The sequence below is a fragment of the Colletotrichum fructicola genome, assembly GCF_000319635.2.
Source record: "Colletotrichum fructicola Nara gc5 chromosome Unknown KSG_Nara_v1_contig09, whole genome shotgun sequence".
In the NCBI taxonomy this organism is placed as follows: domain Eukaryota; kingdom Fungi; phylum Ascomycota; class Sordariomycetes; order Glomerellales; family Glomerellaceae; genus Colletotrichum; species Colletotrichum fructicola.
The window spans coordinates 2,696,359-2,719,844 of NW_027094059.1; the positions used below are offsets into that span (position 1 = coordinate 2,696,359).

A 23,486-nucleotide genomic window follows, 5' to 3' on the forward strand; every position below is an offset into this window, starting at 1 on the left:
TGAATCCAGCCGCATCAACTCACTACCCCACGTTCTCGCAATGTCTATTCACTCCCCCACGTTCCCCGTGAAGCCTCCAAACACTCGGCAAAAGTCCGTTCTTCGGGATCCAGAACCCGCAAGTCGTGCCGGACTGTTCCCCGGGTCTGCTGCGGGGTTCTCCCCCAACACAAGACTCGTCAGCAATGGGCTTGCTCCACCGGCACCGCGCCAACAAATCGCATCCGGCCTATTTCGATTAGTCGTCAGTCATCCCGTCGCGCGGCTCCATTAAAAATTCCCAGTTTTCTCCTCACGAACCGGTATTCACTGTTATGTGATTGGAGACTCTGGGTATCGTGAGAAGCTCGGTTGGTTTCTACCCCGCACCCCCGTGTTCACTGTGGACTTGTGTTAGCAGGTGAATGGGGTCTGGGGCCGGTGCAGTGAATTTACGTGTGTTTTTATAAAAACATCGTCGGCCCCGATTGTTCTCCGAGTTCGGTGCACTTTTCTTTGGCTTCATTCCATCGTTTCTTAACTTTGCCAAGACTTCTAAAGGATACAGGATGGTCTCGAATTTCAGTGCGGTCCATCCCGCCGCTGGCGAGGAACAGGGGCAACATGAGCCGAGATACGTCGACTTCCCCATTGCCCCGAATGACGCCACTTGGGAAAATGGAGAGCCAGTTCTCAACAAGTATTCAACCTTCCTCACTCGCGAGCATGATTTTCCTGGTGCCAAGGTAAGAAGTGTCAAAATATCCCTTCACAGGATGTAGACTAACATGTTCAACAGGCTATGCTTTACGCTGCTGGTGTTCCCAACGAGGAGATGATGCAAAGGGCCCCCCAAATTGGCATTGCTTCAGTATGGTGGGAGGGTAACCCATGCAACATGCATCTCCTGGACCTGGGAAAGACCGTCAAGGAGGCTATCAAGAAGAAGGGCTACATCGCCTGGCAGTACAGCACGCTGGGAGTCTCCGACGGTATCGCCCAGGGCAACGAGGGCATGAGGTTCTCCCTGCAGTCGCGAGAGCTCATCGCGGACAACATCGAAACGATCACTTGCGCACAAGCTCACGACGCCACTGTCGCCATTCCCGGATGCGACAAGAACATGCCAGGCTGCGTCATGGCAGTCGCCAGACACAACCGCCCATCAGTCATCGTCTACGGTGGCACTGTTGCTGGAGGCTACTGCGAGGTGTTGAAGAAGCCTATCGACATTGTCACTTGCTACGAAGCTCAGGGTGCTTACCTGTTCGGTACGCTTGGCTCCTGGTCCGATGACAAGAATGTCACGCCCGAGGAGATTCTGTCATCCATTGAGAAGGGCGCCGTTCCTGGTCCCGGTGCTTGCGGTGGCATGTACACCGCGAACAGTCTGGCCACCATCATCGAGACTCTTGGTCTATCCGTCACGGGCTCGTCAAGTACTCCCGCAGCGTCTCCAACCAAGATGAGGGAGGCGGAAAAGGTTGCCGATGCCATTGAGGTCTGCTTGCGCCGCAACATCCGGCCTAGGGATATTCTCACCAAGGAGTCCTTCGAGAACGCACTCGTCATTACGATGGCCTTGGGAGGATCCACCAACTCCGTCCTGCACACTCTCGCCATGGCCAGAGCAGCCGAAGTCCCCCTCGACCTCGAAGACTTCCAGCGCGTCTCTCGAAAGACCCCCTTCATCGCCAACCTGAAGCCCAGCGGCAAGTACGTCATCGAAGACCTTTTCCACATCGGCGGCGTCCCATCAGTCACCAAGCTCCTCATCGCCGGAGGCCTGCTCAACGGAAAGACTCTCACAGTCACCGGCAAGACGCTCGAGGAGAACGTCGCCGACTGGCCATCTCTACCCCCTCAACAGGACATCATCAGACCCCTCTCCAACCCCATCAAGCCCGCCGGCCATCTCGTCGTGCTGCACGGTAACATCGCCCCCGGCGGCGCAGTAGCCAAGATCACTGGGAAGGAGGGTCTGCGCTTCGAAGGTGAGGCGCGCTGCTTCAACAAGGAATCCGAGCTCGTCACGGAGCTCAACGCCGGCAACATCCCCCGCGACAGGAACATCGTCCTCGTTGTCCGCTACGAAGGCCCTAAGGGCGGGCCTGGTATGCCGGAACAGCTGAAGGCGTCTGCGACGTTGATCGGTGCCAACCTCAAGAACGTCGCCCTGATCACGGATGGAAGGTATTCTGGCGCTTCCCACGGATTCATCGTGGGACACATTGTCCCTGAGGCGGCGGTGGGCGGACCTATTGCCGCCATCAAGGACGGAGACATGATCAGCATCGACGCCGAGACTTGTACCATTAGCATGAACGTGGGAGATGAGGATATCAAGGAGAGACTGCGTTTGTGGAAGCCGCCCAGGCCTCCCGTGACGAGAGGCACTCTCGCCAAGTACGCGAAGCTGGTGGCTAGCGCCTCAGATGGTGCAGTCACGGACTTGTTCTAGGATAGCTAAGATACCTGGGGTAGATTGTAATGATATGAGCAGTGAAAGTGATACGATAGGCATCTGTATCAGCTGGCCCCTTTTCTGTGAATTCCTCGATTTTGCCTCATAATCGTTGGAGCCGCCTATCCGGAAATGCCGGGGGAAAGGTAGCTGTTGGGTCGTCACTCCTGCAGCCATGGATCCGTCACGGACTTCTTCCCGAGATTTGACCCCCACGAAGTCCCCCACAAGGAGGGGTAACACGATGCCACCGGCACACCCAAGTGCAGATGAACTCTGAAGAGTGATGCTAGTCCGTGTCGCGGAAATCCGAATTCAATTATCTTGTATTTGCGGGAAAGAATCATACACACGGAAGGCGAAGCTGGTGAAAGAGAGCCCTCAGGCAACTAACTGTGTTGCCGATGTTGCTCAGTTGCGGAAAGTAACCTCCTAACGGCCGAAATACTTCAACTCCAGGTAACGAGCCGGCAAATATGCCAAAGCAGACACCACGAGAGTCAGCTCGTTGGCAATGTCACCCCCAGATTCGCCAATCAGCCCGCCAAGAGGCCCCACGAACCAGGTCTCAACCATGCCCATGCACCACGCGACCACGCCGACCAGGAAGGCAACGCTAGCCCCGATGCCAAGAGGCAAGCGGCTCGGGTCGTTCCAACCTTCGAGGTCGTAATTGGCAAAGTCTCCACGTCGGAAGATGGTGTGTTCCATCAGCAAGATCACGAAGTAGCTTGTGCACCAGTAGCCCAGCAGGCTGAGGAAGTTTTGCAGGTAGGTGTTCAACTGGCTGCGGCCGCCGACGGCCAGTCCAACGACAACGGCGAAGCAGAGGAAAGTCCAGAGGAACCGGGGGATTTTGGCGAGGGGGCGGGCCATTTGCTGGAAGGAGATGGCGGCGGAGTAGAGGGAGATGATGTTGGTGTTGATGCCGCTGAAGGAGAAGATGACGAGGAGGAACTTGGCGAAGCCGCGCGGGTGCAGCATGTCGCGGATCAGGAAGCCAAGGCCTTCGTTTTCGTAGGCGTCTTTCCAGGCTGTCTGGTTGTTCAGAGAGCTGGCGACCACAGCACCGGCGGTCATACCGATGGACGTCGGGATAGCGATGCCTAGCGTCGTGAGGGTGAACACCTTGAGCCTGGAAACGTTGGTCGGGTATTGGACGTAGTAGTCGGAGACCATAGTCGCCCACGATGCGGAGCTTCCGTAGACGACCGCGAGAAGCGAGAGAGCGCTGGCGGAGAGGTCGGCGCCTGTGACCTGGGCCGGGGTGGCATCGTCGGCATACGGACCAACCATGCTGAAGATAATGATAAAGATGATGAGGTAGATGAGCCATGCGTAACGCTCATAGATCAGGATGTAGCGCAGACCGAGGAAGCTGACCAGGAGAGACACAACGGCGATGATGACAACGCCGACGACCAGGGAGATGCGGCCATCGGCGACTGCAGTCAGCGCCAATCCGCCACTGATGGATGCGACAGAGGCCCAACCGAGCTGCTCGAGACCATTCAAAAATGCGATGAGCTTGTTCGGCCACCAGCCAAAGCTGTACCGCGAGACCGAAATCTGACGAAGACCCGTCGCCGCGCCGAATGTGGCACAGTATCCGGATACGGCGCCGCCGAGGATGGAGCCAAAGATGAAGATGGGAATCGCCCGCTTCAGGTCAAGGCCGAACTCCCATCCAAGAAAACCTGTCGCAAAGCAGCTGATACCCATCGTACCAGATGCCCAGAGGAGGGCCATGGTCAGCTCCTCATGCCACTTGACGGGACGCTTGTCGGCCTCCGTCTTGCGATCGATGGCGTGCGACTCGACGCCCAAAGCTCTGTCCATTCTGCCTTCGAACCGGCGCAGAGTGGCCAGGATACCGGTCTCCCTCGGAGAGTCGTCGCTGCCGGCCTCCAGGGAGCGCTGGGGCGACGACGTCTTCTCGCCCGTGCCTTTCTCGTCGTAGCGATCCATCGCAGCAGCGGCCGTCGTCGGGACCGAGTTTAGTCGGGCTCGGCGTTGACTTTGGTGTAAGTCGCGATTGGGGGTTGGACGTTGAACGAAAGTATGTAGAACCTAGTCAAAGGGACACAAGCTCTCTTGGCGTAGGAAGCCTGCCAAGACGGGGCATCTTATTCTAGAAATGCGGCCTGCCGGCGCGCCTTTTTTAATTTTTCACCTTTACCTATCACGGTGGGTTCCTCTTCGATGCTACCCACCTACCCGGGTGGAGGCCCTAACGCGGAAGTGATTTGCGGGCTTCCAGATTGTCGCGTGCGCACTACACGCCACCCTAGAGTGGTTCATGCTAGGGATGCCGGTTGATGTCGCGGCATCGAGTTGACTTCTTCTATTTCTGATTTCTCAATGTTGTCTTGTTGGCTCATATTTATGTGAGGCTCAGGAGTGCCGTAGTCCTGTGTATCTTGAGAACCATAATGGCACGATTCCTCACGGAACATTTACCTCGGATATGCAGCATTACAACGAGAAATGTTCGACGACGAGGCACTATCAGCAACCCTTCAACTTGAACGCGAGCTCTCGGAATACCCTTGCCATCCCCAGTCGCGTTGCAGATTGTGTAGCCAGCCATGCAAATCGGAGAATTTACCAACGAATGACACGGGGCGAAAGGGAGGGTTACCGTACATGGCCGTCTTTGTCCACCGATGACCGAGATCCCAACAGCTTCAGCAAAGTCATTCGCGGTGTACAAAAGTGCGCTTATCTTTGAGGTGCCGCGCGGACAACGCCGGTTGTGGGGGCTTTCCGGGTCTTATCTCGGCTATCTCGGCAAGTTTGCTGGCCCAGACCACGGAACTTTTGCGGCGTGTCCTGCCAATCATATCGGGAGGCCTGCTGCTCCGCTCCGTAATGCTGGAGTCTGCCGGGCTTGAGCTGTCGAATCATCGACGCAGACTGCTAGCAAAGCGGCTGCTCTTTTTCTCGACTCGTCCTATCCTTCATGGACAATGATGGACTTCCAACTTCTTGCTTCTTCAACCCTTTCGTCTCTTAGGTGCCTTGATGGAGTACCCAACATCCATCTCGGCCCCGACACCGCGGCTGCTCTTGTAAAGATCTGAGTCGTCTGCCTAATTCCTTTCTCTTCCTCGTCCCGGGGTCTCAATCCACAATCTACTGACGTATCTGGATCTTATGTTGAGCTGGGGAGCTCTGGGTCTAGGCACGGTGACTTGTTCGTGGGGAAGGTCTCCGCGGGGTAATCAACAGTGGTGGAGATGCTCAACTTCCAATATCTCGGGGCAGAAGGGACCGAAGCCGCGCTTGTTATGCGCCTCTGGTAGACGGTGCATGTTTTCATTCGGATGCTTGACTTGTCGTCAATCAAACTTTCTGACTTGACACATCGCTGACAGGTCGTGAGCAAAGAAGGATGCAACCTTTGAAAATTTAATTCATGGACGTAAGCGTTATAAGTATCGACTACAACTGGCAAGAAGCGCCGATCGTCCAGATCGTGACTTTTCTCGTCGAATAACATTATCATGCGATGTAATACCACATATTTCGAGTGGTCAATTCATGAAGACCTACCACATTAGATTCAGTTGAGAGTGCCAGCATTCTCGGCGGACCATATGAAATACAATGTCCACTTTCGTTGGACCCTGATTATCCGTATTTTGCTTATCCCCATTGTCATTATCACCATCACCATCGTCCTCATTGTTCTCGTTGTTGCTGTCGTCGCTGTCGTCGCTGTCGTCGCTGTCGTCGCTGTCATCGCTGTCGTCGCTGTCGTCGTTGTTGTTGCTATCGTTGTCGCTGTCTTCACCGTCTCTATGTCAGTGACTACTGTAATTCTGTGATCATCATCTATCCGAAAAGCCAAAGTCTTCATCAGATCAAGAGATGTGTTTGTCCCATCTTCGGTTGAACCACCGTTCAGCGACAACAAAATGTACACAACCCAGCCCTACTTCTATTCATAAACATCAGATTAGGTCGAAGCCTCAAAGTGGCAGTTCGGCGAGACTAAAAAGAAAATGTCCGAATGAAACGGTAAGTGCCTGCCGGCGCAGCACTAAGCCCAGAGTCCGCCATGGCATCCCGCCGGGAGCAACTGTGCTTTAGTTCCACGAGCTGATCTATGACAGCAGGAGGTTACACATTAGGCCACTGATTGGACGAACACGGGCATTCAATATGCTGTGTTTCACGTTCTTGGTGGAATTTGGCCTAACCTGGATACAGCCGGTGGGATGAAATAGCGGGATGCGGGCGCAAACTGCTACGAGATTGTAGCTTCGACAGGGCGCTGCCTTTGATCTGCGGGGGAAATTGACGATCAAAGGCCCAAGGCCTGGTATGTGCAGAAATAAGCAGTACAATCCCTGGAGGAATGCAGCCGGAATGCCAGCGTTTGAGTGACCTGGGTGTATTCGCACTTTCTTGATTTCCGACGCCGAGCTTGACTCTTCACGTTGGAGCTCACGATGGTGACATGGATTTTATGTCTCTACATGAGTTCCATTGATATCTTATAAATATCAAATACTGTTCTAAATTGAATAATGCCGCTGTGGTCATCCTCATCCGCTTCTTGAATTACTGAACAACAACATGGGTCTCGTCAGCAGACCTATAGCTGTGCTCTTGGCTGGCATTGTCATAATATCAACCCTTCGAGTAAGTGTCATCACACCTTCTGCCAGTCGTGGCAATTGTCTGTCTAATGCTGACGTTGCTCGTATAGATCGCTCTCCGTTCCTTGCTCTCACCGTTGAAGTACATACCCGGGCCCTGGTACTCTCATTTCACCCACTATGTCCTCAAGTACCATGTTGTCATGGGGAGAAGAATCTTCTACGTCGACGACCTACATCGCAAGTATGGCGACATCGTGCGACTCAGCCCTGGCGAAGTCTCAGTCGTATCCGTCGATAGCCACAGAAAGATCTACTCTGTCAGTTCCCGCTGTACCAAGCACGAGTGGTATCTGAAGTTCGGCGGACACTCCTACCCAGGTTTGTTTACCATGACAGATCATCAAGAGCATGCGCAACGCCGAAAGATGTTCGCCAGAGCCTTCAGCAAGTCTCAGCTCAGAGTCCAATGGGAAGACACCATCAGAGCGATCGCAAAGAAGGACGTGCACAGGATCGCGGATGATCTGAAGGAGAATGGGAAGGCCGATGTGCTCAAATGTTGGACGTTCATGACATCAGATATTTCGGGGGAATTGATGTTCGGCGAGTCTTGGGACATGCTCGGAAAGGGACAGGTGAGACGTCGTCCATCCAGATGATGGCTTGGGCATGTCGCGGCTGATAAATTGAACTAACCTTTATCAGAAAAATGAGTTCATTCGGTCAGTGGCAATCTACATTCAGAGTTCTGGCTTGACGGCAGAACTGCCACTGATCAAGACTGTGGGTCGTTTGATCCCGCACCCATGGTGTCGAACGGCCTTCCGAGGATGGGATTACGTCCTCGACTACGCCTCTCGCGCTGTAGAGAACAGCAAAAAGCGAACGCAGATGGGGGAGCGAAACATCTTTGGTACGATTTTGGCTGGCGCCGAAAAGGGAGAGATCCTGACCGAGTTCGATATCAAGAACGAGGCGGGAAACTTTACGGTCGCTGCAACCGACACAACAGCTGTCACTCTATCGTATCTCATATATGCCGTCTTGTCCCGTCCGAAACTTCAAGCGGAAATTGAGGCGGAAGTATCAACTTTGCCAGACAACTTTACAGATGCGGACGTGGAGACATTGCCTCTGCTGAATGCCACGATCAGCGAGACGAATCGTCTTTTCGCTGCGGCGCAGGGCGCTTTCCCAAGGAGAGCACCCTCTGGCGGCTTGAACCTGGAAGGATACATGATCCCTGAGAAGACAACCGTTAGCGCGCAAAGTTACACAATGCATAGAAAGGAGGACTTGTTCCCGAACGCGTTGGAGTAGGTGACCTGGCTATGTCTTCGACCGATGTTCCGATGCTAATATGATATGTGTAGATTCAATCCGGAGAGATGGTTCGCAGAGTCAAACATGTCCAGCGACGCCAAAGCCGTCGTTTCGCCCTTTGGGTCCGGATCTCGCATCTGTATCGGCATTCACGTGGCGTACATGGAGACACGACTGGCTGCGGCGGGCTTCTTCAGAGAGTGTCGTGGCGTTGAGTTGGCCGAGGAAACAACACCTGAATCAATGGGCTTCATGAATTATTTTGCCACATTTCCCAAATCTGGTCAATGTTTTGTCAAGTCGAAGAGCACGTAGTTGTTTCGAGAAGGCCAAAAAGGGGTTCCATTGGGTGAGTGCCAGCTGGTGCCATCTGGAGCAGCCGGATGGTGTGCCCCAAGAATTCTATCGCGGCCGGCGAAAAAAGTCCGTTTGACCAGATACAAGTCCTCTCCGACATCAATGAGTTGATATGATAGCGCCTCGAAATCGAGCCGATAATATCACCTAGACTCTACGATTTAATGAGATTGACATGTCAACACATATAACATTTCATTTGACACCGGCCTGGCTCGTGTTTTTATGCCTTATCACTTACCAACGCGTCTACGATGTCCAGCAACATCACCCAACCGCGTCGTTACATGAGCAAACGCCAGCGGCCATGTGATTTCTGTCGTGCACGAAAGACGGCATGTCGTATAGACCAGTCGCCACCGTGTCGTCTCTGCGTCTTGCATGGCCGTGAGTGCACCTTCATCGAGGCTGCAGCGCCCCGAAAGAGAACTGTGCCAGCCGACGGGCCACACGCGGGCCAGGTAGACGCCAGTGTTGACGCTTCAACTCGAAGACAAACAGTCGCACCAAGCCCGGGACAAGTCCTCGGTGGCTTCTCCGTTGGGCAGCTTCCCGAGGATGGGCCCATGCACTTTGGCGAAGTCTTCAACTTCGACACCACGCAATCCGAATTTGAGGCCATGTTCCGTAGTCCACGGCCACCTGACTCGCCGTCCGCCGCTGCTCTCGAGACAGAAGCACTCAACATGAGCATAGCGTCTGCGCCGAATTCTGGCTATCCCGCAGGTGCAAACCCGCAATTAATGGGTCTCAGCAGCGACATGGACCCCCTACTGATCCGCCACTACCGGTTTGACGAGATGGGCATGTTTGCGTTCAAAGAGCTAGCTATCCATTCGGTACAGCATAGCCCACTTCCTTGTCAGTTCCTCATTTCGCAACAGTCTCTGTTCTCTAGAAGGCGAGAGGAGGAGGCTGGCCTCAGCAAAGGCTATGAAGACTCTTTCAGAGAGGAGTTACAACAGGTCATCCCTTTAGATGTTGGACGACGCCTAGTTCGGCTTTTCTACCAATTCATCCATCCAAAATGGCCAATATTCTCAGAGTCGCATCCCTTAGACCCCGAATCAGCGCCCTTATGTCTCGTCGCCGCGACATATGCCATCTCACTACCTTTCGCTGTTCACGACGACAAGCTCAGTGTCGATGTAGCCTACGACAAGCCCCCATATGCCGAACTCTCTCGGATTATTGAGAAGAGCCTGGCTTACGAAATGCATTCGCCAACGCTCGCCATCGTGCAAGCGCTACTGTTGCTAGTCCTCCGGCCTTCTTCTGACCCAATGGTCGCGGATACAGCGTCCAGATGGGACCTACTGGGAAGGCTTACATCCTGTGCTACTACTTTGGGTCTCCATCTTGACCCTTCAAGATGGTCCATGGCATCATGGCAAATATCACATCGTCGTAGGCTATCGTTCATCATCTATGCGACTGATAAGTGGTTAGCTTGCGGTCTTGGTCGGCCACCTTTGATTCATGAGGACAATTGGCTTGTCACAACCCTGCGTTATGATGACTTTTCTGATTCGGGCCTCGACGCTCCTGCACAGAATCATCTGATAAACTTCTCAGCTATCACAAGAACGCTTGCATCAACGTTATCGAAGCTTTAGTAAGTGTCAAACATCTGGCAGTGGGCTTTTAGCTGACATTCACATGCCCAAGCTCCCCACGAACTATCGGGATCTTATCTGGGGATCACGAGGGGACCATTGACGTAGCACAGCCACTGCTACACGAGTTGCGCAACATTCCCAACGATGACAGCTCAACCTCTTCTACTGAAAATGGCTTTGGTCAGCTTTATGTGGAATTGATCATCGGCCGAGCTAAGCTGAGGCCATGGTTGACAGAGACTGCGACAACGGAGTACCACTCGCATGATCTGTCGCGATCTTTGCGAGTGGTAAGAGAAGAGATGAGAACATGCATCATCGGAATGTCTGCAATCATCCGGAGTCTAAGCCCCGATACGGACGGCGGCTTCTGGCCTCCTTGGACTCAATTCATGTTCTCCTCGATTTGCTTCACGTTGATGACGATGGCCGTTACGTCCGCTGGATTTGAAGAAGCATCAGGCTGGATTGCTGAGTTGCAGTCTACCCGAAAGCTAATAAGAGTCAAAGTGGTATCATTTCCATTTCTACGACTCGGACTTCTGAGGATAGATGCACTTTTCTGGCGGGGTATTGAAAATGTTCTTCAACTGAAACCTCATGTTGCGGATGCGTTCAAAGCTGCGGAGTCAGAACGACCCTAAACTGGGTCCTATTTTGTTTGTCTCCTTGTAGCGTAGCCGTAATGCTACCATGTACTACTTGCTCAAGAAAATCATCGACTGCCTCGACGGCGTCCAACGCCATCCCATACCCTGAACGCCGCCGCCCCGATACCACTGGGCCAAATCGGCATAGCGGAGTGATTGGCCAAATTACGCGGACTTCACCTAAAATTTTCATGTTACGCGGTCGAACCATATCTTACCTAGACGATTAGGCCAAACAATCCAAGAAGCGAATCAATCTCAGCCCCTGCGGGAGTTATCACATGAATGTAAACTTGGAGTCGAATTGATTGTTTGATCTGCTACGACACCGACGAGAGTGAAGTCCAATAAGGGTCCCACACCTGCGAGCAAGACACGCTCAGGCTCCAGCCACATCTAGATCAAAACAACTCCTCGGTCCTTTGGCCACCGCATAGTTCAGCCACTCCGGGTCCTCGAGCAACTTCTGCATCGCGCTGTCTTCCAAACACACCACCATCTCAACACCCTCGTCCGGGTCACCCGTATTTCTGGAAGGGTAGTAAAACACGAATCCATCGAGATCAGGCTTAGGCCAGCGAATCGCTTTTGACGTCCCGAACCCGAAGTCCCACGTCTGATGAGCCGACAAGCCCTGCCAACTACTGCCCACCACGTCCGGACCCAAGAATGCGTTCATGTTAAACGCGACACGTCGCTTGTCAGAAACACCGGCGACCCACTCCACGATTGATTTGTAAACATCGTCGTCGACCTCGACGTTTGCTGCACGCAACAATGCAGACAGGCGAGGAAAGGCACCGGGGGCCACAACCTCATCGAAAGTTAGCTCCGACCAGCTCAGCGTGGCGACGTTGCCAACGTAATGCTTCGAAAGCGGCGGTTTGAGACGACCGCGCCCGTTGACAGCGAACATCAGTGTAGTGGTTGTGTCTCCAGTGACCGAAGACTGACGAGCGCGGGAGACGCATCGCCAGCAGAATGCCATGATGGCATCGTAAGACGATATCCAAGTGTTTGGGTCTGTCCGAGATGCATTGGCTTTAAGTTGATTAATCTTGGACCTTGGGAAATGAAAAAGAACTTCCGAAGTGGCGGGCATTTTGAATTCGGGAGGAGGAGGCTGAGGAGCCGTATCAAGCAGTTTGACGGTCTTCAACCTTTGGTCCAGTTCCGTCCACCGTTTCACATCTGGCACAGGGCCAGAGTGCGTGAGAAGTGCGCGGTCCATGATAGAGTGGTCAAAGGGAGCCAGAGGTAAGCCAGCGACCAACCTTTTCGTGTTTGCTGCCCAGGACTCGAGAAAGCCGTCAAGTCCTGAAACGTCGGTGGCTAAGTGATGCAGGCCAACGCCAATGACCAAGCCGCCTCGAATAAAGGTAACCATAAACATTGTGACGGGGGCGTCGTCCTCATGAAAGTCTCCGTGCTGGGTGAGGTTCTGCTTTTCGGTAATGATTCTTGGCAAAAGCTTTTTGCTGTCTAACAACATGGGTGGAAATGCGTCTTTCTCGAGGGCGGCGTAGGATGGTACATAATCATCATCCGGTCCATCGTGATATTGGACACTCAGTTCCACGACGTCATTGTCGGTAGTCTTGATGGTGTGCTGGCCTGTCTCGTCGTTGATCTGCAATCTGCCACCGAATTGTCTGTATTGGCCGAGTGTTTCAGCAAGGCCTACTCTCAAATCCTTAATGACTGATGGTCCGTTTGCATCAGAAGGAAGGGCGTATATTGCAACAAGGGGAATGTTGATTGCAGGCTGAATGTAATCGAAGTCCGAAATAGGCCATACTTGATCTCCTGAACTGCCTTGAGGCTGACATGGACGAACCCAGTGCGTCTGAACGTCCCTGGTAACCCTTGACATTGCAAGGCTCATGGACAAGACAAACTGATGTATATTCCAAGTTCTGAAGGTGGTGGAGTTGAAACCGTTAGACGATGGCTTTTATATGGCGTGGGTATCGATTGATCAGGACAGTCTCAAGTAATTGATCCCCACTCCCCTCGCCCCTAACATCTGACCTATATAGTAAGATCCGTGATGTCTACGGTACGACCCGAGATGTCCCAAATCCAATTGAAGTCAACTTTCCGGTACTAGTCATGCGTTCCGCAGGTGAATTGTGGAGTCTTGTTGCAACAACCCCTCATGATCACCTTTGGTGCCTTCCATCTTAGTCTTACTAGTGATGATCTTGCCAAATAAGGTGGTGTGATGGCTTGAAGGATATCGAACGGATAATTGAAAAACACTGCATGCCGTAGAACATTGAGGTCCACACAAGCTGAGGCATGCAGGATTATTTGGTTCCGAATGTGTCTTCATGTTCGACAGCCACACAGCTAGGTATATACCTGTATTCCGCTGTGAATCACGACTCATCCTCGTCGCCCGACCACATTCACGAGGATGGAAATGAGTGCCGGTTGCTTCCCCTTCATATGTCGCTGCTTGACGTTCAGCTCACGCCATTGGTTCCAAGCTGTTGCGCAATCATGTTCTGTCCCAAAACTCCTTTTGATTTAGTCAGAACATTCGTGGCGGCAATGACCGTAACAATGTTGAGAATAGTAGAGACCACGACAACGACGACAGCAGAGATGACGATGGCAGCTGCTGCAATAGTAATTATAGTATATAGTATTGCGTTTGACTCTTTCTGACGATCAAGAGAAACATTCATGAGGTAGACAACGTGAGAATTTCTTTTGCCGGGATGGCACAACTCTTCTTATTCAGCCCCGGTAGTGCGTTGATCTAAGCAAAGACGCGGTGTCCGTGATGAACTCAAAACTTTTGCCAAGACCTCTTTCTGGATGGTTGTAGTGTGCGAAAGCGTGAGGGACACCTTCATACCTCTTCATCGAAACTTGATTGCCACCATCTGTGAGTAGCCTCCCATAATACTCCCCCTCATCTCGCTCGAGATCGAACTCTGCTGTTACGATATGAGCTGGCGGTAGATCGCTGAAGTTTGGTGCCAAGACGGGCGTCAAGATCCACTCATTCAAACATCTTTCTTGTTCATCTAGCTCAATGAGTCAATAAATGGTCTTGTTTCAGGGCTGGCTTTCATCCTACCATCATCGTCTCCAAGCCAATATTTCAAGAACCATTGTTCTCTCCCCAGTGGTCCCCAAGGGAGACTGTGAAACTGTCGAGCACTTTCATACGGACAGTTGATTTCATTGAGCCCTTTGATCTTGCGGCTGCAATACCGCATGTCGGTCGCTGGAACGATCATGAGATGCAACTTGATTGGAATCTTCTCATCTCTTGCCAAATGGGCAAGAACGGCAGACATTTGACCGCCGGCCGACAGCCCGCCAAACGAGACGCTGGTCGGGTCGATGTTTAGAACTTGAGCGTTGCTGATGGTCTGGAGGATGGAGATGTTAGCCAAGAGCTTGGGACTTTCTTATTGGTGGTCAAAGTCTTACCCATTTGACAGCATCCCAGCAGTCGTAAATTGCGGTGGGAAATTTATGTTCAGGTCCCATACGGTAGTCGACATCGATGATTTTTATGTTCGCTTTGTTACACATGTGTCGGCACCATGCAGCCTCGCTCTGTAGCCCACCAAGAACCCAACCGCCTGTAACGTCAATTACTGGTTCTCATATTTGCTGGGATTTCAAACGAGGTGCTCGCTTACCTCCATGAAAGTTGAGATGTACGGGAAACGGACCAGGGCCTTCAGGCGAGTAGACACGAACGGTGATCTTTCCAAAGGGCCTGGTTACAGGGATCTTACGATCTTCAACATGGAATACTTCAGGTCCTACACTGTTGTTAATACGCATTCTGAGACAAAATCTGGCTTCTAACTTGGCTAACCAGCACATGTCGGATAAGTGAAGCTGTATTTCCCCGGGCTTTTCCGATACTCTTCGATACTGACTTCATCGGCTCTCACCATGGAGCCGCCATGATCATTCCAAAGCCGAACCCACTCTGGATCTATACCTGGATAGTCTTGCGCCGAAATAGCAAGTCGTCCGGGGTACGCCTCAGCTTCCAGCTGTCCGCAGGCTGTTCGTGAAACTGTCATTTTCGATGTATGCGCATGTGGTTGAAATCGATCAAACTGCGATGTCGAGCCACGAGTCTCAATTCATCCCGCAGTTCGTCTCATCATCTAAGCCGCAATCGCCGGGCCGGACGTTTCCATGACCAACGCATCGAATTCGGCGGCCGGCATTGTGTCTGATTGGCGGCGTTCAAATGGCCGATCTTGGTGGGCCAAGAGCGGATGAACCACCAAAAGATGACGGTATTAGATCTGATTGGTGGCGTTCTCAATCGCTATCTTAGTGATAGGCCAGTGGACGCCACCTATGAGAGTTGCGCAAAATCCCCAGCGTTATCTCCCGTATCAGGCGTTCACGCGCCTGTCCGGGGGACCCCGCTTTACCCGCTGCGCCGGGTCGAGTCAGAGGATCAGTGATTTGAACAAAGGCTGGAGCCAAGCATTTTGTTCGTCATCTATATGACTATGAGATGTTCCAGCATTTAGCCTCCGAAGGGCATCGTTCGATTTTCGGCACATGAATACTTCTTGATCGTGCTAGAGTGACGATGGGCGACACCAAAGACAACATCGCCGGCGCAGAAGAGGCCCAGGTGCATCCTGATGCCCCGGTCAAGTTGGCTGCGGAGCAATGGGCGGGTCTTAGGAGAGTTCCAGACAAACTCCCAACTGTCGCACTTCTGATCTTGGTTGTTGAGGTATGTCGATCATGAGATTCGTTCAAACCAGTTGGAGCTCGTGTTTAACAGTCAAAATAAAAGCTCGGAGAGCGCTTCACTTACTTTGGTCTGAGCGGGCCGATTCAGAATTACATCAAGTAAGTTCTAATGGACTACCTCTGTTCCATATGTTAGAGCGACTAGGTTCTCTTTGGGTTCACATGCCCTCCATATTGAGGTACCATCGTCGTCGTCGTCGTCGTTGTTGTTGTTGTTATTGCTGCTGTTATTGCTGTTGTCGTTTCTATTGTTATCTCTACTACTGTCATCCTGATTGAAGTCGCCAAGTACGCCGGGGAATCAGGCGGTTTCAAATCTAATACTATGCAACTCCGACTAGACTTACTACAAATTGCTAACTAGTTCCATTATAGTAACCCGTATGATCCAAGTTCTGATCTTCCGGGAGCCCTCGGGCGAGGCCAAGCTGTGGCCACTGCGTTGGGCAACTTCTTCAAATTCTGGGCATATGCATCGACAGTCATCGGCGCCGTTATAGCAGGTAAGTTGGTTAAAAACCCTCCATATAGTGCTGTGCTGACAAGCCTTTATCAGACCAGTATCTTGGAAAGTTCAAGGCAATCCTTGCTGCTTGCTCTGTCTACACCATCGGTCTCATTATCCTCGTTGCAACTTCAACACCGCAAGCGATCACCAGCGGGGCTGGCTTTGGTGGCCTCATCGCCGCAATGATCACCATCGGTCTTGGTACAGGTGGGATCAAAGCGAACGTCACGCCCATGTGCGCCGAACAATACCAGAACTCCCATCCTGTCGTGAAGACTCTGAAGTCTGGCGAAGAGGTTCTTGTGGATCCTGAGCTGACTGTACAACGCTTGTTCATGTGGTAAGATGATGCATAGGTAGTGATACAACATTGCGGACACTAGCTAATGACTATCAAGGTTCTACTGGGTTGTCAACATTGGCGCTCTGTCACCTCTGATCACTGTCAACGTCGAGGCTCATCACTCTTTCTGGTTGGCGTACCTGATTCCACTCATGTGAGTTGCCCAACCTTTTGACCTGGCTTGGTGTCTAACCTGCCCAGTGCAATACTCATATCCGCAGCCGTCTTCATCTCCGGCCAGAAGAAATATGTGAAGGTTCCACCCGAAGGATCTGCGATTGTGGATGCTTTCCGAGTAACCAGCATTGCTATCAAAGAGAAGGGCTTTGAGAATGCCACCCCCTCGGCGCTCAGAGAGTCTGGTCACGAAAGCAACTATGCGATTGCAAGAGAAGCCAAGTATACTGACGAATATGTCATGGACGTGATGAGGGGACTGAACAGTTGCAAGGTAGGAAGATCTCGATTATTTACAATGATGTGAAGCTGACGTTTTCATGTCTAGATGTTCTTGTTCTTCCCCCTTTACTTCATCTGTTGGATCCAGATTTGGAACAATTTGATTTCCCAGGCAGGCGAGATGGCTCTACATGGCACACCGAACGATTTACTGCAGAATCTGGACCCCATCGCCCTGTGCATCTTCATTCCATTTCTTGACAGTAAGCAGCCATCTACGCTAGACACCTTAGGAAATGATCTAACCCGAGAACTCCATAGTCGTTGTGTATCCCCTCTTCCGGAAGTATCGCATCAACTTCGATCCGGTAACTCGAATTTTCGTCGGATTTCTTTTCGCATCCGTCTCAATGGTTTATGCTAGTGTTCTGCAGCACTACATATACAATTCACCCCCGAAAAGCATTCACGTCTGGATTCAGGCACCGGCGTACATCCTGGTGGCGTTTTCAGAGGCGTTCATCATCGTTACTGGGCTGGAGCTAGCATTCACCCATGCACCGAAAAAGTGAGTGCCCCTGAGTCGGCTCAGTGGTTCGATGACGCCAAGATGAAATCTAACGCTCAAATTTCCCTAGTCTTCGATCGGTTGTATCCGCCCTTTTTTGGCTGACAATTGGTGTCGCTGCGGCTATTTGCATCGCTCTGGCTCCTGTTTCTCAGGACCCGTACTTGGTTTGGATGTACGCTTCCCTTGGGATTGTGGGATTTGTGGCTGGCTGTGCATTCTATGCCTGTTTCTACCCTGGGAGGAATAAAGCAACGCCTGGACAAGAGGTGATCATTGAAGGAAGATCTCCTGATTCATGAATATCGGGCAGGTTGACGCCTTTGTACGGTTCAATAGTACGCAAAAACAGTGTTCGTCACAATCCATGTTTGTGAGGAGTTGAAGTGCATGAATTATTTCTTCTGATGGTCAAATTTGGTATTTTTTGAGCTACAAATACTAACTATGCTATGACACCGGAGCAATGCAACGACGGACAGCCAGCGCCTCCACAAGGGCAATCAAAGCAATTTTGACCCCCATACTTGTTAACTTGGCTCTTTTTTTTTGGTGTTTTTGATTACTTGGCTAACTTGCAAATAAAACAAATCAATCACTATACAAAATGACGTCATATAGACTACTTAATCGGGTAATTTTGAGGATATCTACAGCCTCATAAGCCCTCTCATAGGCCCTCATAGCCCCCCTTAGAGGGCCCCTTAGAGGGCCCTTTAGAGAGGGGCCCTTAGAGGGCTCTTTAGAGGAACCCTCCAGCCCCCCCCCTAAGGGGGCCCCTCACGTATGCCCTCACGTATCCATTGCCTATAGCCTGGGCATACCTATAAGTGGGGCGATAGCCTATATAAGGCCTCCTATTGGCTAGAGTATGAGACATCAAATATTTCAATTCAATCGAGGGATGTCGGATTGATCGATTGGGTAGTGGCGATGGCCTCACTTTGCTTGGTTGGGTTATATGCTTTGTCAATTTACTTGCCCTTGTGGAGGCGCTGCGGACAGCTCGTACCTTAGAGCCGTTTCCGAACAGACGTCATTAATTACATGAATTTACAGTTATTGGAAACTTTGTACACGGCTTCCAGACGGCTCTACAAAGGTTTCGCCGTTACTGCTCTCTCTTTTCAACTGAAGAGGCATGGGTAAATATCGCAGAGCCTCCAAGGCATCTGGGTCGATCATGGGTGGCGCGCCTTCGGCCGGCGGAGGCCAAGAAAGGAGCGTGGGAGAGAAGACACCGCTGCTGGCAATGCTTCCTACTTCTGAGAGAGAGCTCTCGGAACTGGCGATACTTTTTCTGTGGTTGAACTCCGGGTCGCCATTTTCGGATTGGTTTCCACGTATCCAGTTTAGCCAGTCCAGGATCGGCGTGTGTAGACCCTCTGGCATCGGGCTGTCTGGTGTACTGGCGGCTAGGAAGCCGTTCTTTGTTGACACCGGAGTTTGGTTCATTGTCCTCCTGGCGATGACGTCTCTCCTTCCGTGCCAGAGCATAGAAGACATGGTGCTGCGAGATGCTCTAGACTGTGCACGAGACTGTGCATGTGAAGGAGTCTTCGATGTTCGCCAAGCAGACCAGACACTAGGGGCGGAGGAGCCGGAGCGAGATGACCGGGTTGGCCATCTGAAGATACGAATAGGGGAAGGTTCTGGAATTGGTGGTGGACCTGGGAATGAGAACCCATGGGATTGTGCGTATTGTTGAGCTTGAGCGTAAGTGAATGGCGTTCCCGAGTAGGGGTTGGTTCGTTCGGACACTGAGGATAGGCCTTGCAGTGTAAGTTGAGGTGGAGCTGCGGATGATCTTTCAGGTTTGGGATGCTCGACTGTCAGTTGGTCAATGCCGCTGACTGCGCGACTATCGGTCATGACTTCAGTCATCGGGACGACGCTTGTATCGATGGTATCTCGATATCGAGGTTCGGGGCCGTATTCGTTGGAGGGGCTTTCGGGAGGCAGAGCGGCGTGGTGATGTTTATTTGCCCTTCTTCTTCGACGGTAGCACCAGTAAAGCAGCAGGGAAATTCCCATCAAGACAACGATACCCACTGTGAATGAGGTTAGCATTTAGAGGAATGGAGTTATGGAGTTGACATTATCACTTACATACGACACCAGTCGCTACCAAAGGAGTCTGACTAGGAGTTCCACCACTGGATTGTGTATCGAGATTTGGTGAGATTGGTGTCTGACTCGCAGCCGGTCCTCCAGAGCTCGTTGCATCTGCACCGCTGAGACCAGAGACTTTTGTAGTCGGGGATATCGAAGAGGATGCTGCGACATGGGAGGACGCAGCAACAACGGGGGTTGTGGGAGCTGCTGCCGCTGCCGCTGCGTTGGCAACGGATGTTGTTCCACCACCAGCCACTGCAGCTGCAGCACTACTACTTGTTGAGGGACTAGGTACAGCGGCCGCTGGAGATGATTGTTGAGGTTGAGCTGCTGCTGCTGCTTTTGTTGTTGCTGGAACTTGGGCAGCTGGTGTTGTCACAGGCTGCTGCTGTTGTTGTTCTTGTTTTGTTGATGATGCAGGAGCCGCCGCCGCAGGCTGCTGTGTCGTTGCAGGTGCTGCTACTGCTGCTTGCGTTGTTGGCTGCGCGGCTGCTGCTTGTGTTGTTGCTGCCGCTGCTGGAGTCCCCTCTGCCTTCACACTTTCCTGCGTTGTCGCCGCCGGCGGTGACAGCACCTGACTGATTATGTTACCGGGAGCGTTGAGAAGATCCCCGATGAGGCCTCGACGATAGAGTTTGTGCGAGACCTCATGCCATCTCCCGTGGATGCCCTCACCGACCATTGTTCATTATATCCTGGCGCTGCCGTGTGATTGTCGTGTGTGTATCGAGATTGTTGTTGCTGTTGTTTTCTGTTCCAACACGTTTCCATGGAACGCCCGCTTGGAACACCGTCATGCAACAAAACAAGTGCAAACCGCGAAGACCGTCAACTGCGAGCGAAATAATCCCGACCGTGCGAACGAATGACTGGAGGTGAGAAGACACAAAGAATCAAAGATCAAAGTTCCCTCTCCCAAGCCCGCGGCATGGATTGCGAGAGAGAGGGTATTAGAGAGAGCCACCCCCTTCATCCAATGGAGCGATTCCAAGGTCAATGCGGATATTGCGATGCACTAGCTGTGATGAAGAGGTCCGAGCCTTGTCGTTCAGTTGCCCCCTCTAGGCTCAAATCGGGCGGTCCACTGTCATAGCTGCGGGCTCTTAACCCGTCATCCAGGAACTCAAGGGAGTATCGCCGGTTCTCTTCGCTGCGGCTGGCGGATAGACGGGCTCTGTTAGCGCCATCTGCTACGAGACATGGCGCCTCTAATGATACAGTTAGCGGTTACATCGGAAGCGTGGCGTTTGTTGTTGGTCTAGGAGAGGGCCGCTAAGCGACGCCATCGTCAAAGCGGCTGTGGTGCCTAACCACCATGGATTCGACAAAAGGTCTCCAATTTGAAAAGGACTGTTGGATATCCACTGCCTCAGTCGAAAGAGTCGAAAGGGGGAGATTGTGTCTTAAACTGGACAATAGGAAAAGCAACGGCTTGATCGAAAGATGGCACTGCCATACGCCGCTGAAGAAGACGCGATGTAGCCGATCTGGCAATGATCTTCCCCTTTTGTCAACAACTAAGCCTTATGCATAAGACAATAGACTGCATTTGACGGAACATGCATGCGAGGTTATCTGCAATTCATCCCGCACCACGCACCACTCGGAGGCCCCTGGCGCACGGATGCATCACCAGCTTCATCTGATCCGCGCTTGAACATCGTCTCTCCTTTCCCCCCCGGAATGATCCACTTGGGCCCTGGCCTGTTTCCACTGTCCGAGTAAGACTTCGCGTACTTGTCGCGGTGACACAATTTCAACTACAACCTGATAGTGTCCTGACAAACTGTCATGGGCGGTAGGCGTGGCGCGCGGTGGCTATGGAGCTAGGATCGTATTCTGCCCCTAGAACTTGATGAGGGTTCTCCGTGGCGGATTATCATTCCTCATAATGCATGTATTGCCTTCGTATCTTTTGCGGCTTGATCTTCTCGGGCTCCGATAACCGAAGAACGGAGATCTGAAGAATGATAATTGATAAGATAGGCAAGCTTACTTAGGGTACATCACTGAAATCAGTAAGACTGTATGCTCACCGGAGCACAGGCGCAGGTAGATCAAGTCAAAGATCTCTAAGCCTGAGGGATGATATTCATTGAGATATCCAGTCGGGAATGATTACTGGCCAATGACGATGAGGGCTGACCGTGGATCGCTATCCGACAGTCTCGCCCGAGTCCGTCCTAGGGACTCTCGGACTTCCCTTCAGCAACTCTAAGCCTTCTGGAAAATCCCCGATCCTCCCGTCATCGTCCCAGAGTGCAGCCAGAACTTGGCGCTCCCCCTTCCAAGGCTTCCTCGAATGCATGACCGCGTAATTCTGGGGACGCCTTTCGTGTCAGCCACCACACACGATGTCACTCGCACGGGGATCTTCCAGAGGTAAAGTACTCACGTCCAGTAAAACCAAGTCTCCTTGCTCCCACTCAACATCTACGGCACCCTCTTCCGCGAGTTTCAGCAGCAAGTCCAAGTCCTCGACGTCAATCGGCGTGCCGTCACCGAATGTCGGCGGCGGATGATAGGACCCGTCATCGCCGCGGAACGGTGGCCTCGTCGCACCATGATGTCTACTCCGCCCCCAGGCGGAAGTGACATTCCCGAAGAATACCGTAGACTCAGTTGGGTTATGGATACGAATGGCTTCATTGTGGTGTCAGCTCTGGCCAAATTCCATGGCGAATGATGGGGATGAACACCAACCAGGGACGATATGTGTCACGCTAAGGCTCCCATCATCATGCCATTCAAAGCGGTCACTGTGACGGCGAACCTCAGCCTCGATCTTCTTCCGGGCCGTTTCTTCGTCGTCTCCGTCGGCGACCTCTTGTCCATATGCGCCCCGAACGCTCGTTCCAGTGTTGGAAACAAGCTGGTTTACCGTATAGCGGTACACGTACTTGACGCCCTTGTTGAGAAGGTCCGAGAGAAACTTTGGTGATTGGCGTTGAAGCTCATGGGCAATGTAGATTGCTGATGTGATGGGAGTTGCGCCGCCTGTTTCTATTTAGCACGCACATCGTAAACTTGTTTCAACAATCAAGCCATTCATGGCGATATCACAAAGTTAAACTATGATCACTCACCAGACTCAGGGATCTGAAGGGCACTAAACGTAAGCCAAGCTGGGTTGATCGTCGACCAACCGTATCTGCCCTGATCAGCACACTATGATAACAAGGGCTCCACTATGCTTACTCGCTATGCGGCCAAATCGGGAGCTCGGGTGGCCTACGGACTATCAGCTCGTGCTATGTGGTCGGACTATTGAGCATCGCGGAGCCTACCCCTCGTTTGCCGTTTTAACATTTGGTGCCAAGACAGTCCTCAAAGGAGGTCTTCCAACCTCAACATGAGGGCGAAATCCAAATGCGTGTGCTACTTTGCTGTAGTCGTCCGGCGTTTTGATGGGCAATCCGCGGATCAACACTGCACCGCCATGCTGCCCGATCAGCTTAACCAAGTCACCTGACCGGGTGAATCTTTCAACGGCTTCGATGCTCTCGGTCAAAGTCAATGTTTTGGTTGGTCTGAGACCCAGAGGGAAAGACGAAGACCAGGGAAGGCCGAATTTGACGGTGTCTTGCTGACCGGGCACTTTGAATGCTTCAAAGAGGGGCAGACCTTTGTCAATGTCCCCCCAGTTTTCCAGTGCCGATGATGGTAAACCGCTCTGGGGCGCTGCTGCGGATTCAACATCTGCCATTTTTGTTTCGATTATTCTCGAAAGTTTGTGTTGGAAGTTGTGAAGGCTGTCTGATACTTGAAATGATGATTGGCGTTGCTTGAGGCA

At 52.1% G+C, this 23,486-nt stretch overlaps 7 protein-coding genes across 7 annotated transcripts; 3 read left to right on the forward strand and 4 right to left on the reverse strand.

Annotated features, from left to right (window-relative positions):
- Window positions 1-548: 548 nt before the first annotated feature.
- On the forward strand, window positions 549-2,440 carry CGGC5_v015045 (putative dihydroxy-acid dehydratase; the record flags this gene model as incomplete). Its single annotated transcript, XM_032026912.1, has 2 exons — window positions 549-725; window positions 779-2,440. 2 exons carry the CDS (start codon window positions 549-551, stop codon window positions 2,438-2,440), a joined length of 1,839 nt encoding a protein of 612 aa, XP_031876648.1.
- A 435-nt stretch (window positions 2,441-2,875) lies between these two features.
- FCY21 (Purine-cytosine permease FCY21) lies at window positions 2,876-4,411 on the reverse strand (the record flags this gene model as incomplete). Its single annotated transcript, XM_032026911.2, has 1 exon — window positions 2,876-4,411. One exon carries the CDS (start codon window positions 4,409-4,411, stop codon window positions 2,876-2,878), a length of 1,536 nt encoding a protein of 511 aa, XP_031876649.2.
- A 2,616-nt stretch (window positions 4,412-7,027) lies between these two features.
- cypX-1 (Cytochrome P450 monooxygenase cypX) lies at window positions 7,028-10,452 on the forward strand (the record flags this gene model as incomplete). The annotated part of the gene is made up of 7 exons (XM_032026909.2): window positions 7,028-7,093; window positions 7,161-7,688; window positions 7,759-8,369; window positions 8,427-8,659; window positions 9,082-10,140; window positions 10,287-10,348; window positions 10,402-10,452. The coding sequence occupies 7 exons, from the start codon at window positions 7,028-7,030 to the stop codon at window positions 10,450-10,452; spliced, it is 2,610 nt and encodes an 869-aa protein (XP_031876681.2).
- Window positions 10,453-11,381: 929 nt separating this feature from the next.
- CGGC5_v015048 (Acyltransferase BOA11) lies at window positions 11,382-12,875 on the reverse strand (the record flags this gene model as incomplete). Its single annotated transcript, XM_032026907.1, has 1 exon — window positions 11,382-12,875. One exon carries the CDS (start codon window positions 12,873-12,875, stop codon window positions 11,382-11,384), a length of 1,494 nt encoding a protein of 497 aa, XP_031876682.1.
- An 872-nt stretch (window positions 12,876-13,747) lies between these two features.
- are-0 (Arylesterase) lies at window positions 13,748-14,815 on the reverse strand (the record flags this gene model as incomplete). Its single annotated transcript, XM_032026906.2, has 4 exons — window positions 13,748-14,040; window positions 14,094-14,391; window positions 14,453-14,607; window positions 14,668-14,815. The coding sequence occupies 4 exons, from the start codon at window positions 14,813-14,815 to the stop codon at window positions 13,748-13,750; spliced, it is 894 nt and encodes a 297-aa protein (XP_031876684.2).
- A 775-nt stretch (window positions 14,816-15,590) lies between these two features.
- On the forward strand, window positions 15,591-17,880 carry ptr2-2 (putative peptide transporter ptr2; the record flags this gene model as incomplete). The annotated part of the gene is made up of 10 exons (XM_032026905.2): window positions 15,591-15,740; window positions 15,804-15,859; window positions 16,136-16,263; window positions 16,317-16,608; window positions 16,667-16,765; window positions 16,813-17,062; window positions 17,117-17,273; window positions 17,332-17,378; window positions 17,445-17,578; window positions 17,649-17,880. The coding sequence occupies 10 exons, from the start codon at window positions 15,591-15,593 to the stop codon at window positions 17,878-17,880; spliced, it is 1,545 nt and encodes a 514-aa protein (XP_031876683.2).
- Window positions 17,881-21,848: 3,968 nt separating this feature from the next.
- On the reverse strand, window positions 21,849-23,399 carry CGGC5_v015051 (Clavaminate synthase-like protein; the record flags this gene model as incomplete). Its single annotated transcript, XM_032026902.1, has 6 exons — window positions 21,849-22,013; window positions 22,089-22,336; window positions 22,397-22,690; window positions 22,780-22,844; window positions 22,892-22,924; window positions 22,981-23,399. The coding sequence occupies 6 exons, from the start codon at window positions 23,397-23,399 to the stop codon at window positions 21,849-21,851; spliced, it is 1,224 nt and encodes a 407-aa protein (XP_031876651.1).
- Between the last annotated feature and the right edge of the window lie 87 nt (window positions 23,400-23,486).